Here is a 17,414-nt window from a genome sequence, read left to right on the forward strand (position 1 = left end):
CTTCCTCTTTTTTTTTTTTTTTTAATTCTAGATGCTGAAGAATACCAGCCTCCAATATGGAAATCCTACTGTGAGTATATCAGAAATCAGTATAAATATCAAAATCATCTTAAAAAGAAGTTTCAATTGAAGGGGTTTTCCTCTTCTTTAAAACAATTACCTAAGTGTGTTCAGTTCTTGTGAAAGTAGCTGCATTGACAAACTGAAGTTTTCTGTTTATTCAGGTAACCGATACAATATGGGTTGCAGCAATGCAAACTCCTGCATTCTCCCTCACTGATGTGAAGTTCTATAGGGGCCGTTTCTGTGGGTGACAGAGTAGTTTGATCTCTCTATCCATTCAGATTTGGTTTCCTTGCTGAGGCTGCCTTAAAGGATTCTTGTTATGGCCATGAGTTCTTCACTGTGCACTCTTGCTGAGCCTGAATGAGACTGAGTGAACCAAATTTTTTATACAGGCCACAAAGCTACCTTCAGGTGATAATCATTTTTGATCCCTAGCAATTTAATCTGGTTTTAAAATGGTTGTTTACAAGTAAAAATCCCAATATACTATTTTCAATCTTCTGAACTATCCGGTTCTCCTACTAAAATATCACTTATATGAAATGTAATGCAGAAATATGTTGTATGCTGCTTTTATTTCAGTTGCACTGTACTGTGTGTAGCACTGAGCTGATACAAAGCAGTTGGCTTTTACAGTATTGGTTAAAATTTGATTTAAAATGAAAGATTAATTTTAAAAACTTCACTGAAAATGTTAATGAAACGGTGGTGGTGGTAGTGGTGGTGTTTGTTGTTGATTACCACAATCATTATCAAAATGAAAATGCACAAAAGCACAAAGCCCTGAAATTGGCTCTGATTCACCAATATATTTAAGCATGCTCATAACTTTAAGCACAGAAGTAGCCCCACTGACTTGAGTTGCATACAATCTTAAGTACCTTGCTGACTTCAAAGATGTCTCCTTAGAATCTAAACAGTATACATGAATGATCTTAGAAAAGTGAGAGTTGTAGCCCTGTTGGTCACAGGATATTAGAGAGACAAAGAGAGTGAAGGTACTGTCTTTTATTGGGCCAACTTCTGTTTGTGAGAGAGAGGCACTTTTGAGCCTACACGAAGAGCTCTGTGTGGCTCTAAAGCTTGTCTTTCTCATCAACATAAGTTAGCTCAATAAAAGATATTGCCTCTCCTACTTGTCTCTCATGGAAAAGTAATACAGCCCCTAAATGCATTGTTTTTCCACAGATTTGGTAGAATTATAAGATTATTGCTGGGAATACTTCTCCCTAGACTTGTGTTTTCCACTGCCTTGTTTTTTCTGAGGAAAAACTAATTCATTTTAACTTAATAGAAACTGACAATGTGATAAATTAAGCCTCAGCAAGATTATATTGACTTCAGTGGAACTAACTTATGCGCACTTTAAGTTGTACGCACACTTAGTAGCTTGCTGAATCGAAGCCTGCATTTGCCACTTCCTCTCCTAATCAAGCTGTACTGAATTTTATTGTTTTCAGAGAAAAAATGCTTCCTTTAAAAAAAAAAATTGCAAAATTAACAATTTTGGGAGAGGTAGCCTGACTACACTTGTAAAGGAGTGCTTTAAATCAATGTTTTTTAGAGTGAAATCCTGGCCCCTGTAGAAGCCAATGGAAAACTTCCATTGACTTCAGTGATCTCAGGTATTTTGGTGTGTGTGATACAGCCTTTTTATGGAAGAGTTCGGGACAGAGCATGAGCTTTTCACATCATCCTATAGCTGTATCACTTGTCTTGTGTTGACTAGATTATCACAGTGCAGTGAAATATTTTTTCTTAGTTTTGTTTTCATGAAACAGCCCATGGAAACTTTTAAGCAAACATATCTAATTTACAGAGCATGATAAATAAGTTATTGTTAAGATATATTCAAGATCCGATTTTGTGGTTGACAACAAAGTCATCTCAGCATCTAAACTTCATGTCTAAATGACTCTCTGGAAAAATTAACACAGCCCCAACTTGCATAATATTTAAATACGTTTGATAGTAGTATAAAATTACAAAGATTACAGTTGAGAGTATTTCTCTGTAGACATATGTTTTTCATTGCAGTCTTGGTTTCTTTGAGGAAAAACTACTACTTTATTCCTTCCAAGAAACTGACAATTATGATCAGTTAAACATTGGGAAGATTACACCCAGTGGCGGTATTAACCTATGAAATGATCTATCACTGTGTAATATCATAGTTTTTGTTTAAATTAGTGTATGTTTTCTCTTGAAGTGTCTATATTCATTGATATTGATCATTATTCATGTATTTTAGTTAATTTTTCCCTTTTTTCAGTTTGTCAGAATACTACTAGAATATCTTGTATACAATTTTTAGTTTAAAATGCCTTTAATTACTGAGACAAGGTAGGTGAGGTAATATTGGACTAAATTCTGTTGGCAGAAGTAATGTTCAGAGCTTTGTGAAGCTCAAAACCTTATACCTTCCGCCAACAGAAGTTGGTCCAGAAAAAGATATTACCTCACCCACCTTGTCTTTGTCATATCCTAGGACCAACATAGCTGCAACACTACTGCACGTAACATTTAATTTCTGTATAAGTTTAGAGACGCTATGTTGTCTTTTGATATTTATTGACCTACTAATCAAGCTCCCAATTCTGTAATCTGTACCACACTGGTCCTATATCCACACAGAGCCCCATTCAAGTTTACCGTGCTCACGTGCGTGCAGAGGTCCACCCATATGGAACAGCTTGCGGGATCCAGGCCTTACTTAATGACATAGCCTAAAAGATTGTTTTAACAATATTTGGAATCACAGCTGTGTAGGTCTGCTGCAGAGAGCATGCCTATTTCTAATGTCTGAAAGGTCTTCAGTCAATGATTGCTCTGTCAGAAGATGCACCAGACTCTGTTTCTTCATTTTATTAGGTGATGGAGAGGACAAGTGACCGTTACTTTAATATTACTGGTAGGAGCCCTGGTACAAGTTAGAAAGTAGCTAGCAGCCAGTGAACACTGAGCTACATCATGGATTCGATTTCTATCTCAGTAATCAGTCAATAAGTAAACATGTTTCCAACCACTAAATTGTCTGTGTTCTGTGGCACATTAGGAAGATTATATTAAAAGATGTCTTTTCCCTTTCTGCCATTACTAAAGAGAGGAAGATAAGAACTGTAGTGTAAGCTAAACTAGTTTCCACACTCTGTTTCATATGTGAAGCAGACAGTTATTTTTATAGTTGAAGTAGAATAGGAACAGTTTTTGTTTTGGCTCTCTAGCAGCACTGTATATGTGCGCTTGTGTCTTGGAGAGGAAGTGGACCCCCGTTTGTTCTATTCTTAACTTGTTCAAGATTGATATGTTCTTAGGGTATGACTACACTGCAATGAGACACCCGTGGCGGGCCCACGCCAGTTGACTTGGGCTTGTGGGGCTTGGGCTAAGGGGCTGTTTAACTATCGTGTAGACCAGGGGTCGGCAACCTTTCAGAAGTGCTGTCCCAAGTCTTCATTTATTCGCTCTAATTTAAGGTTTTGCATGCCAGTAATACATTTTAACATTTTTAGGTCTCTTTCTATAAGTCTATAATATATAACAAAACTATTTGTTGTATGTAAAGTAAATAAGATTTTTTAAATGTTTAAGAAGCTTCATTTAAAATTAAATTAAAATGCTTAGCCTCCCGGACCGGTGGCCAGGACCTGGACAGTGTGAGTGCCACTGAAAATCAGCTTGCGTGCTGCTTTTGGCACACGTGCCATAGGTTGCCTACCCCTGGTGTAGACTCTCAAGCTCTGGGACTCTCCCACCTTGCGGTGTCCTAGAGCCCAGTCTCCAGACTGAGTGCAAACATCTGCACTGCAGTTAAACGGCTCCTTGGCCTGAGCCCTGTGAGCATGAGTCAGCTGGCACGGGCCAGCCACAGGTTTTTAATTGCAGCGTAGACACGCACTTTCATTCAGGCTTGCTCTGTGCCTAATTTCAGCATTTGGAAAGATTGTCCTTGTCACGTTGGTGTTCACCACACAAGATGCAGAGGGCATATCCTAGTACCAGCAGATGTCACCCCAGTGGTCTACTCCCTCTGCAATGCTTCCTTCCTTCCCCTGAACAGCTGGAAAAGGTAGAGTAATGAGGCAGAGTATCTGAGTCAAGGCTCAGTCAAAAACTAAGGCTCCCTTTCTGCCTTAGACATGTGTCTGAGGCCATATCTACACTACCACTTTTGCCGGCAAAACTTATGTCACTCAGGGATGTGAAAAAACACCCCTGAGCAACTTTAGTTTCGCCAGCATAAGTTGTAGTGTGCACAGTGCTGTCAGTGGGAGAGCTTCTCACCACATAGCTATCGCCACTCACTGAGGTGTTTTTATTATGTTGATTGGAGAGCTCTCTCCCATCAGTATAGAGTGGCTACATGAGCGATCTTACAGCTGCATCAGTACAGCTGTGCCACTGTAAGCTCGCTAGTATAGACAAGGCCTAAGTCTAAGTAAGTGAGTAGTCCCACTAAAGTCAATCAAACTACTGATATGCTTACAGGTAGGCATGTGCTCAAGCACTGCTTAAATTGAGGCCTAACGGCATAAATCAAGGATCTTTATAAAACTTCTTCAGAAAAGAGGCAGTGGTTTCTTTAGGTCCTTAAGTAAAAACAAAGATTCACATATTCTCTACCCATCAGAGTGTAACTGATCATTAATCTTGTATAGTTTAAGAGGGGAGTCTTGAGTTCTTGACATATTACAGAATTTAAAAGGCAGCTGGAAGTCGGTCATTTTCCCCTAACAGAAGGAGAGTGAATATAAGGTTTTCAAATGCCACCTGGGATGGGATCTACAAATATCACACAAAACACAGGCAGGCAGTGGTTGAGAATCCACATTTCCTGCAGACAGGAAAACCAGCATGCCACTGCTCAGCTGTGAGAAATTTCAGTTATGGGAGAAACCTCTCAGCTATTGTGGGCAAGTCCAAGTATAAAGAGGGAGAAACAAGAAGAGAGAGGACTGAAGAGTTTGGGACTCCAAGGGAGTAACAACTCTCTGCCACAGGAGCTCATATAACACGACAAACACCGGTCGCCGACAATTCTGGGACCTTTGGAGCTAAATGCATGAGCCTCTACTGTATGGGTCAAAAGCCACATGGCCCTTAGCTAAAGTTGTAGAGCAGACTCATTAACCTCTCTCTAAGTGGTCTCGGTGCCACTAGATGGAACAGAGCACCACACCCAGGAGGTGTGTGAGTTACACTAGCACCAGGCTGGCTCTGAGCTTCTTAAAGCCTCCTGGAGTACAAGGAAAGAAAGTAGACGAGGATGAAAGCCCTGAGGGCCAAGGGCTTTCTTTGGAGTTCATTTGTTATATTTATATACTCTGCCTTTTTGTTGATTTTAATTTAAGCCACTGGTGCCTGGGTCAAGGACTGACCCAGACCATTTGAATTAGGATTTTGCCCAAGGAGGTGGTATCCTTGACCACTGACACCGTCATTTTGTTGCTTGACCGCAACAGGTTTCACAGTTAAAGAGTAGGTTGTCTTGAAAAGGAACTCCAGAGTTTCCCTTATTCATTCCAAAAGACAATTCAAGCCTTGTCCTCTAGCTGTAACAAAATAAGAGATGTGCATGCCCTCTAGTGCCTGTACACCAGAGCAAATGATTATTTAAAGTTTTGTTAACCCTTAGAAGATGCTCAGATTGACTGTAGTGCACACCAGTGCCAGACACACCACTTACATTACAAAGTTATTGTTCAAATGCCTGCTGTAAAGCCATTTTTTAAACTTTGGTATTGCATTTTAGACCCATTATTTTTGTGACATCACTGTGCACTTCATCTGTGTTTGATACTGGATTAAAGAGCCACTGCCAGTCTGTGACAGTCTTTAAGTAACAATGAATCCACTTTTTCCAAAGGTTAATTTTTCCAAGGCAAAAATAATAATGAATCATTTTGTTGAAAGCATCTCCTTTTTTTGATCAAGGAGAATTTGTCTCTAAGCTGTCTATCAGCTCTAAAGGTAGAGGTAAACTGGGTCAGATGTAGTCACACATTTAATACTATCACCAGCAATTATTTTGCTGGCATTTCAAGGCACTGTCTTGCTATATATTTCAAGACCTTCAAAAAACAAATGTCTGGATTTTTCTCAAGTTCTGAGCAATGAGCAGCTCCTGCTAAAGGGAATGTCAGAGTGCTGAGTGCTCAGCACTTTTGAAGATTATTGAAGTTAATGGGAGCTGCCAGGTGCTTATGACTTCTGAAAATTAGGTCACTTAATCAGCCAAATATGATCACAAGAATTTAGCTGTAGGCACCCGCTTAGTAAAATCGCAGCCATAGTATTTTACATGTATTTTTATCACATCCGTAGACTTAAAAATAATAAATATTTGATATGTGAACAAGATAGAACACCTATAGAAAAGGACGTAGCTTTTGATATCATTGATCACTCTCACTCTCCTCCTTATCATCTTCTCACTGTTTCTGAGATGCTGTCTTTGGCCACTGATGCCATCAGCCTCTTTCTCCAGCAGCTCCTCTGGGTTGTCTTACTGTCAAATTAAAGTTGACGCAGCCAAAACTGAACTCCTTGCCTTTCTAATTCACATTTCCTTGTTATAGTTGAATTCGCCTGCTCGCCACCATCCGGCAAGTCATTCAGGCCTATGACCTGGAGTCATTTGCTACTACTGCCTCTTTCTGATGGGGTCCTCCGCTCACCGCTGGAATGGGCCCTTCTCCTAGGGTTTAGCGCTGTATGGCCGATACCCCTTCCTGCAATTGCCGTGTCTCTCTCCATCTACAGCCTCACTTTCATTGCAGGAACTGCTGTTGTCTCTTCATGACTTGGCCCTCTGGCCAGGTCACTCAGCATTTCTCCCCCCAACCTTTGCACAGGTGAGCTTCCCCCTAGTTAGGCCTTTTCTCTCACCCTTAAATCTCCTGTCTTGCAGCCTACTTGGCTGATTGGTCCCACCTGGCCAGCTCAGCCCTCTCAGAGCTAGTGTGGGAAGTACACCCCACCACACTCTTCCTTATCCAGAAGGAAGATCCATTCCTTGCTATTCTGAGCTGTAGACCAATAGCTGCTACTGGATAGAGTCCAATACAGCTCCCGATGGGGTAACCACTCAGATTCTTTTCCAAAGTCAGAACAGTAGTTCTGTCTCCAAAGTGGCCAGACATGAGGAGAGTAGCTAAATTGGGTAAAAATGCAAAAAGGACTTACAAACACTTCTATACTAGATATCACTCAGAGAACAGCCAAATCTAGAACCTGGTGATTGTGTTCGTGTCAAACTGGATGGAGAACTCCACCTGTCACAAGGAAAAGGAATTCATTGCCCAGCTCGTATGTGATTGAAACTGATGGTGGAGAGTTCAGTGGAAATCATCAATATATTCAGTTTGCTTCTCAGAAAGAACAATCAATAGTGCGAACTCTACAGATGGCAGATGCAGAACAAGAAGACGACTGAATGATTCTGAACTGACCACACCCAGTCGTTGCAACTAATGGATAGCTGGATGGACCAAGTTGTTACTGGTTTTCTATATAAGACCCGATTGTGTAAGATTCTGAGACATTCAGTAGACTGATATGTACTGAACATTAAAGATAGCATGACAGTATGATTTTTTTTAAATGAGGGAAAGGTAAAACTGAAAGGGGGAGACCTGCTGGAATGCTAAAACTGTATTACAGTGTTCACCCACTAGGTTGCACCACGTGCAACATGACTTACTAGAGCTGGTAACAGCCATACTTGGCAGTTAAAAGAGAATAGATCTCTTATGCTGCTTTCCATGATGGAAGCTCTGTAGCCAGTCCATCTCTGGTACAGAAGTCTAACCTGCTAGTAGTAGCCTTGTAACCTACTACTTCCTCCATGTACAAGGAGCACATGACAACATCAAAATAGTATCCAGATTATTAATTATTATTATTTGTGTGTTACAGTTGACTTACTGGTTCTTCCTCCATGACATTTCTAAGATCAGCGCTCTTTTCTCTCCCCACTCAGATAAATCTTTTCCAGACCCTTATCTTCCATCTCATTACTGCATAGATGAATTATCTAAGGCTCTCTGAAAACCACATCTTCCCCTTCCACTCTTCACAAAACATAATCTTTCTTGCTTTTCATTCTGATTGAACCTTTCCACTGATTATTCTCACTCCACCACATCAACCTCAAGCTTCTTATTTGGCTTTAAAGGCTTCTCATCACTCCGTGCCTCTCTACTGTAATTATCCTCCTTGAACTGTTGCTTCATCCCCGTCTTTCTCCTCTGCTCTGCCAGTCTTGTCACCCTGAAAGCTGCGTTTTCTACTTCATCCCAACCACTTCCACACTGTCTTCCGAACTGTTTCCTGTACATGGAACACCCTTGCTGAGCTGTTCCGCAAAGCCATTACTTTGTCATCATTTAAATATTTCCAGAAGACCCACTTCTTCCACAATAGGGACAAAAAACAAGCTTTCTAGGTCATGTTATAAATTTTCATTTATTTACTTTGTTAGTATGGCTGATTTTTCTTTTTTGACAGGTTTTTTTGTTGGAGTTGACAAATGGAATTTTATCCAAGACTAAATTTGTGTTTGACAAAATTTTGAACATTGGAAAAAAACTTGAAATGAAAAGTTCTGGAAAAAAATTCCCCTCCCCTCCCCTCCCCATTTTGAAATAGTAGAAAAATTTCCATGTTCTTATAATGTTTTACTTTCCTAATTCCTCCCCATCCCTGCCTCCCTCTTTCTTTTGCACCAGAGAAAAATAACTATTAGTTCCCTCTTGCTTATATCTACATGCCTCAATCGTTTTTGTCTTTTCAGACTGTGTATTCTTCTGTTCTTTTTAGGACCATGTCCTCTTTGTTTGGAAAGTGCTTAGCCCACTGTGGGTGCCAGTGCAATCAAAGTAAATAATAATAGGCATTAAATAAAGACATATATTCAAACTTGACTTATTCCAACAATGTCAACATCCTATTTTTAGATACTTAAAGGTTTTATATTTGAATATTGATTGTATTTAGTGCTCAACAGTGTTATCCCATATCAAGTTAAATGCCATGCTATTTTTAAACATGCTTCTTAAACTCTCATAAGGCCTTGATTCAAGAAGGAATTTACACATGTGCCTAACTTCAAGCACTTGAATAGTTCCAATTAAAGTTAATGAGACTGTTTACATAGATCTGAATAGTTAGGAACAAGTAGCTTGCTGAATCAGCAGTATTTCCAACTCCAAATGTTCAAAATCATGAGATTTTTTTGGAAGATACAGTTTGGGTTCTTTATAGTTTTGTTTAGTATTAAGTCTTTAGGGTATGCCGGTGGTCACAGTTTTTCATGTTTTACTGTGTAACCGTGATGGTTGCAAAATAGCATTTTTCTTTCTAAATGAAAGCTGAAATCCTCGCTTGTTCACATGACTCAGGGAGCTGGGAAAAATGCCATTTATCATGAGACTTATGAAAAAATTATGGGAGCTGGCAACACTGAATCAGGAAGGTCCATATACTAATTCATAATATTGTGTATATATTTATGGCCAGATTATACCCCTGTGCATAAACACCTATATAAGAGAGAGGAAATCCCGAAGGGTTCTCTATTTTCATTTTCCATGTAATTGCCCAATGAGGGAGGGGATAGGGTTTTTCATCCCCTGCTTCAAAACTTGCAGGGGACATAACACCCAAAACTTGCATGTTCCCAAAGCCTAGCAAAGAAGTCAGAGGACTTACAAGTGGTGGAGGTGTCTGTGTGAAAGTCCAGTACTTCCACACTTCCCAAGTTTCTTCACAGCACTCTTCATCCCTTCTTTTAAAGGGTGATCTATGGCACAAAGGGGCTCTGAAGAAGAGGTAATACTACCACCATCCATATGAGCTTTTCAGTAGATACTCCACAGTTTTCCAAGGCTGAGGGAGTTCCCCATCACTTGTTTTCTTCCCACAACATGCCATCTTGCTGATCCACAGCTCATTGGGATCTTGGACTAGGGATCACAATACCATAGAGATGGGATGCCCATCTCCCCTCTACATGTGTATAGAGGTCTACATAAGAGGGCTTCTCTTCAAGAGAGCAAGCCAAGCTTTGGGATTTTTACTAAAGCCGAGAAGAGAGGCACTCTATTCGCATTGTAATTGCTTGCCGTCATCATGTGTCAACCCACATTCACTACTTGTTGAATGGAAAGAGGAAGGAAGGTGCCTCCTTGAATACATGAAGGGAGAGTAGTAGGGGTCACCTATAAGGAACGATGGGAGACCCAGAGTTCACTCAGTTGCTGTCCCTCACCTTAAAACCCTCAGAATTAATTTGACTTTGGGAACCCTTAAGATGAGCAAAGTTGATGTGAAATATATTTGAAGGTCTTAGGTAGCACATTAAAAGGAAAAGAAAAGTTAGCATGTGGAAGCACTAGGGGTCTCATTCATTCATTCATTCATTCATTCATTATTCATAAATAGTTATCACTCACGTCTTCAGTATGCATTAATAAGATTCTAGTGAACTTTCGTGGTAGTTCATTGCAGTTCTTTCCTAGCCAAATGAAAGACACTGGAATTTTATTTAAAAATTCTACTATTGAGCTCTTCAGTAATACTATACGCAGCAGAGGAGTTTTATCTTGAAACTTTCAGAAGGATTTGTTATATCTAGTCTTGCAAGCAAAGAATGGAAATACACAATGGCAGCAACAATACAAAACTAAATTGGGATTATACAAATAAAAAAATAAATAAATGTTGCCAGTGTACAATTCCATGACTAATTTCCATATAAATGACTTGACTTGTATGCATTCTAAAAATGTCTCTGTACTCAACGCTTTTTTATATTTATTTGCATTTTCTCTGAAGCATCTGGCTAAAAATATCTGAATGACTGTTTGTGTGTATTGCAGTCTTCTAATTATTATTACTTTTTTGTATTTGACAGTGTATCAGTTACAACAGGAGGCACCACGTCCCAAGAGAATCATTTGTCCTCAGGAGGTCAGTCCTTCTTTTACTGTATCTTGTTAAATCTGATGAATTGTCAGTAGTGTATTCATATTGGGGATCTTTACTATATGCTGAGAGCAACTGTCTGTTTCCATTTTCTAAAATACTGTGAAAGATATATTTTATATAATTGTTTTGAGATTATAAGGTGAGTCTTTAAAAATGGATTAATATTTGTTAATCAGCTCCGAGATGGGCGTACACAAGAATTAACCATTACCCTTTCCTTGTGGAGATGCTAATCAGGGCATCGTATGACTGTGCTCTATGCAATACCTAAATGCTGTTTCCCTTTTTTCACAGTGTTGTAGGAGAAGGTCCATATATCTACATATTTAAAGATATGCAACGTCTTCACTCAATTCATGCAGTTTCTTCATAAAAAGCACTTTTTCATGAAAGAAGGCTTGCCTGTCCAACGTTAGCAAGAGTGTTCAAGATAAAATATTGAATTAATAGCATTAGAACTTTTGTTCTGGCATGTCATGGAAACTTTAAAGTTTGTAGAATGTAAGACATCTATGGAGCTGAAAAAGACTGCTGAATCAACATTTTCATACTTGTCTGCTTTTTTTTTTAATGGCATTCATCTCTCCTAGTTTATCTAGTTATCTTTTGAATATGGTAATACTCCTTCCTTTCGTACTGTGTCTTGGTAATTATAAAAATAGGATATTGTAAGTATATATTGATTTCTCCAATAAATCAATAAAATTTGGGTTGGTTTTGGCTTCTAACATGTCAGGGACAAAGTAGCTGCAAGCTCCTACAATACATATAGTTACAATAATCAATATGATTATTACTAATAATACTGAGTTCTTCTCTATATAAATTTTATACAGTAATCAAATGCAATTAAAAATATACCAGCTCTGTGATGTTAAAACCCCCTGAATATATAAGAAGAAATACATAGAAATTTATCAGTGTGATATTCCCAAAAGTCTTAATTATCTACTTTGCCCTCCTTCCCCATGCTATTGTCTGTTTAAATAGCCAATATCAGTGTAGTCTCTGAGTGCCTCTCAAACATTAAAACATTTATCCTCACAACACTTCTGTGGTGCAAGGAAGTGTTGTACTGAGGCACAGACAGATCAAATGACTTTCCCAAGATCACATAAAAAGTCTGCACCAGACCCAGAAATTGAATGCAAATCTCCTGATTCTCAGCCTAATCATAAGACCAACCTTTACACTTTCTCTCATAGATGCCAGCTAGCAGTTATTTGAGTAGGGCAAAATTTTGGCACAAGAAGGAAAGCCTTCATGCGCTCTCAGCTGAGGGTGTAAGCTGAGTGTACAAGATCATAAAAGGGCAAGCAAAATGCTAGTGTGGTTAAAGTCTCTCTCACTCTGTCCCTGTCAAAAATGCTGCTCAAGAAAGACACCAACATGGTGATCCTTTGAGACTCCAATGCTTTAACAAAACTTTTCTCCTATTTTCCCACACAAAACTGATGATAGCTAGTGCTCGAGGGCTGTAGCAGTTTTCAGAAGGAGAGCCCATTAAGATTTTTATTAAGTGAAAATCCAGGTAATCAGTTCGTTCTTAGTCATTCAGTATCATATCTTCAAAAAAGCCATGGGTAATAGGCATGGAAGAGTATCACTCACTCCCCACTTCTGCCTTATCTACACTCACTACTCAGTTATAGGTTGAAGAAATACAACTTAATCAAGAAGCATAGCAGTTAAAAGGATATTACTAATGGAGTAAATGTGTAGGCAAACAGGCCAATCAAGAACTCTGCAATAGCATACTGTCCCAAACATGGTGCCTTGCTTTGGTGGCTGATAGCCTTTTGACAAGTGAGGCGCACATCACAAAGTCTCATAAATTCTAGTATACATCTTCGTCCTTAAGTCCTGGCGGGGGTCTCTGCTCTGTCCCACCAAGACTGCAGCCTCCCTCCTGCACCTGGCACCTGCAGGGATCCAGTGTCACCTGCCGCAGGGCCATGCAGGGAGTTCTCTGCAGCTACACTGTCATGGTCCCAGCTCTCTCACTCCCAGCTCTCTCACTCCTTATAGTCCTGGTCGGTGGTCTCTGGCTCTCCTCTCTCTTGCCAGGACTGCAGCCTCTCCCCCACCCGTTGCACCTGCAGTATGTAAACAGTCTATGTAAAAGTTAAGACAGGACTGTAAAGTAATTTATGGCTCTGTATCTTTGAGCTTTCCTAATTACACTCTTTTCCCACTACCACCTGCATAAAAATCGTGTCAGCAAAAACAGGTCATCACTCCAGTGAGATGCATGCTGAACTGTTGAGAGTTAGGATATCTAATGATTTCTAATTAATAACCACAGGCAGTGTGAGTACTGCGAATATCCTGTCTTTCTAATAACATTAGATTAATGCCAGTATCCTTGTTTTTTCTAGATTCCTTCCACGATATTTTAATGATGGGCCTCCTTTACAAATAAAAAGTTTACTTTAAAAGCAATGTTCAGCTGGAGTGAGTTTCTAGAACAGTGTGCTGGTGTTTGCAAGTATAAAGATATATCATAAAGAAGTGCATTCTTTTATGATTGAAAGTCAATGTATGTAGTGGCTTTCTGGGATTATTCTACTGAAACGGTGGTTGAAAATGACACATTTGTAGCAAAGAGTTAAAGCAAAGTATGCCACTTTTTGTTTTTATACCAGAATATTATTTTTAATAGCATTCAGTTTGAAAATGCCATTTCAACATGTTGTTTTTAATTTAAGTGAGTCTTTTTTCAAAAATATTTTAGTGTTAATAAAGTAAGGAATTACAGGATGAATGCTGACAGTGTTTGACTTGGGGACATTTTCAGTAACTATAGGTAAACCATGAGTTTGTTACAGTTTTCTTTCTTTTCTCTCTCTCTCTCTTTTTTTGGGAAGAGGGAGATGGGAGAGGGGGTGTCTTGCAGTGAGTCTTGAAACATATTATATTCTGTAGTAGGCTACATATTTAAAGCCACTCCGTTTAGTTAGCTTTTACTGTTCTGCTCAGAGCAAGACTTATTGACACAGTGCTGATAACAGTGTGCGGGTTAGTGGGCTTAGCTACATTTGGGCTTTCAATATTGTTAACAGTGGTTCAGCTGAACCAGTGTTAGCAACAGTGAGAAATTTGTCTGAAATTTCCCTAGTGTAGACAAGGCCTTAGAGCTCTAACCTGTATTATTATGTAGAAAAATGTCAGCTAATTGCTATGTTCATTGTTCTGAATTCCAGCTGGGTTGTGTCTAAAGCAAGCAAAAAATATGGTTCCTAGAAAAAGCAGTTTCCTCTCTAATTTTGTATGATAATGAAAGGGAGAGGGTCTTTTTTTCTCTTGCAGAAATGCCTTTTTCTCAGCTGAAATGTGAGACCTAGGATTCTAAGGGAACAAAATAATATAATCATCATCATCACCATCATTAATAATCAATACTAGAGCTGTCAAATGATTTAAAAAATTATCACAATTAATTGTGAGATTAAAAAAATAGCTGTGATTAATCATAGTTTTAATCACAGTGTTAAACAATATTAGAATACCATTTATTTCAATATTTTGGGTGTTAATTGCTTACTTCTGTGCTGCTGCGGCTTGTGCTGCCCGGCATTTGGCCTGCAGCTCAAGGCAGGCTCTGTGCTGTTGCACAAGGGTTGCATCTTACCGAAGCCAACAGCCTGGCTCCTCCTCCTGGCTGCTCCTGGCTCGGTCCAAGGTGCCATTTCAGATTTTGGTTTGGGGGTGTGTGTGTGTTGGGGGGCAGGAGTGCTGTCTCTTTAAGCAAAGCACTCAGGAGCCTGAATGCATTTTCAGCCAGCAGTAGCTGCTGGCAGCAGCACTCATTCCTGAGCCAGCAGCAGACAGGTTCCTCCAGCTCAGTGGCGACCAGGTGTACAGGCACGGGGAAGCGAACACCTCGACATCAGCCTACCTCTACCCCTACTCTGCACAGCAGACAGGAGGCAGGCTTCCAGTCCTGAGCAGCTTGGCCAGGGGCGGCTCCTTGGGGTGAGAGGGGGAGGCAGGCGCAGTGGTGGAGCAGGGCAGCAGGAAGTGAGCGGGTTCCCCTGGGCGGTGGCATTCCTCTCTTACCCCTATTGCTGGATGTGTCTCCTTCCCCACATGGCCACCACCGAATCCCATCTCCAGACATGTGCGATTAATGCTCATTTTTTTTTTAAAGCGCTAATTTGTTTTGAGTGAATCACATGCATTAACTGTGATTAATTTACAGTGCTAGTTAAGACGTAATAAAGATTCCCAGCAGTGGAGTTTTAACTCTACCACCTAGGGTAGCATTTTGGATGTTTGGCATATCTTGACCCTCTGGATGTGTAAGTTGTAGGGTGGGAGAAAGACAGTGAACATTCCTCTTGCCATCCTTTTGGCCAGATGGACCTACTGAAGGTGGAGGCCATCTGTAACTAGACAGCACCCTGGACCGTCCAAGGACTTGAGGTTTTCATGAATTTTGCAAATGTTTATAAGCAATTCATTGCCAACTTCTCCAACAAACAGCCATCCCCCACACCCCTCGACTTCCCTCCTTCATAAAGCCATTTGTTTCACTTAGTCTCCTGATATCCAGCAAGCTTTTGACCACCTCAATACTGCATTCACTACGGCTCTGATTCTGGCACATGCCTCAGTATGACTCTCAGAGTGGTGCTCTCGCAGCAACTTGGACCCCAGCCAGTTCTGTACACATGTTCCTACTACGCTTGGAAATTCACCCCCATAGTAATGAACTATGAAATACTGGGGAAGGAGCTGCTTGCAATCAAAATTGCTTTTTGAAGAATGATGTCACCACTTTAAGGAAGCTTGGCACCCGGTACAGGTTTTTATTGATTAGAAGAACCTCATGTACCGCTGCAAGACCTGAACTTTGAACCAGAGGCAATTAAAGTGGGCCTTGTTTCTGTCTCAATTCGAGTTTACTATCACCTACCGCCTGGGAAACCAAAGTGGGAAACCTAATACTCCCATCACGAAAGGGGAATACTACCAAGAAAACAATGTACCTACCTTCAAGCCCCTCTAGCTCTTCAAGCCTACTAATTTTGTCAGTGCCACAATTAATTAAGAACTGGTCTCCCACATCCAGTCCACCTCAGAAGAAGACCCATTCACCCAAGGAACCAAGTCAACACCATTAGGGGCTAATATGCCTCACTCCGTGAGGGACAAGATAACATCCTTTCCATATATGTTCCCCTGGGATGCCCCCTGTAACAAACGTCTGTCTCAAATCTGGACTTAGAGTTCAACATCTGAGTGTTTACTGTGAATCTCCCCCAAGCGTATACCCAGCTTGGATTTTACTTCGCTGCCACCAGATAAGAATTAGGCTCTTATCAGCCTGGATTCCCCAAATACTCCTTGGGGGACCCCCTCTGTGGACTCCCCAACCCAAGACCCAGACCCCTGGGTCTCCCTATCTCAACGGGAAAACCCCCCCTTCCCTCCCCCTTGTCTCCCTCGTTATCTGCTCCCCCCGCTTCCCCCCCCCTTTTCCTGGGTGAGCCTGGCGATGCAGTACTTAAACTCCTTGAAGGCAAAACAAAGAGGGAAATCACCCTCCCCCCTGAGGCGATGCCTTCAATCTAGTAAAGCTAATATAAAGAGATTTTCCACCCCCCCTTTCCTGTAGCCTCACCAGAGAAAACCCAAAAACCTCAACCAGGTTTTAAAAAGAAACTTTATATAAAAAAAAAAGAAAATACAAAAACAATAATACTGCATTAAGAAACTCAATACAGGCTCTTGCTTATAAGAAAATATGAATAAACAGTCTGATTTAAAAGATAGCCCAATTAAACCAGTCCAGCACAGTACAACACACATGTAAATACAACACAAAGCATATAACAGCCTATTTGCCTTGTTGCCTTTGTACTCACACTTTTGTAGTAGAAAATGTTAGAAAGAAATAGGAGTTAGCAGAAAAAGCTGTTTCTCCATAGCCGGGAGAAACAAAAAGACCCAGAACAAAGAAAACCTCCAGAGGTTCCCGCCCTTGACTTTTAAAAAAAATCCAGTTCCTGATTGGTCCTCTGGTCAGGTGTTTGGTTCCCTTTGTAACCCTTTACAGGTAAAAGAAAATTAACCCTTACCTTACCTATCTACTTATGACACGCCCCCCAAATCACAGACAGTGTAAAATTTCACTGGAGGTGATTTCTACCTAGAACTTTAAACTAAACAGAGTAATACAACACATGCACCTTTACATTACTAGTAAGCATGTAAACTACAAGACTTCTACATCTTAAGGAAAAGTTTTAACCAGTGTATTCCGGGAAACTCTCGCGGGAGAGTGCATCAGCTACTTTGTTAGAAGCTCCTGAAATGTGTTGAATTTCAAAATCAAAATCTTGGAGAGCTAGACT

At 40.3% G+C, this 17,414-nt stretch overlaps 1 protein-coding gene across 1 annotated transcript in view; it reads left to right on the top strand.

Moving 5' to 3' along the window:
• The window catches only part of CHN2 (chimerin 2), a 210,837-nt gene that overhangs the window by 75,524 nt on the left and 117,899 nt on the right, over positions 1–17,414 (top strand). The window contains exons 2-3 of the mRNA XM_032774881.2: positions 32–70; positions 10,982–11,037. Coding sequence (XP_032630772.1) covers positions 32–70; positions 10,982–11,037 — 95 coding nt within the window. The remainder of the gene's footprint in view (positions 1–31; positions 71–10,981; positions 11,038–17,414) is intronic.

Source organism: Chelonoidis abingdonii, chromosome 2 (assembly GCF_003597395.2).
Source record: "Chelonoidis abingdonii isolate Lonesome George chromosome 2, CheloAbing_2.0, whole genome shotgun sequence".
NCBI lineage: Eukaryota > Metazoa > Chordata > Testudines > Testudinidae > Chelonoidis > Chelonoidis abingdonii.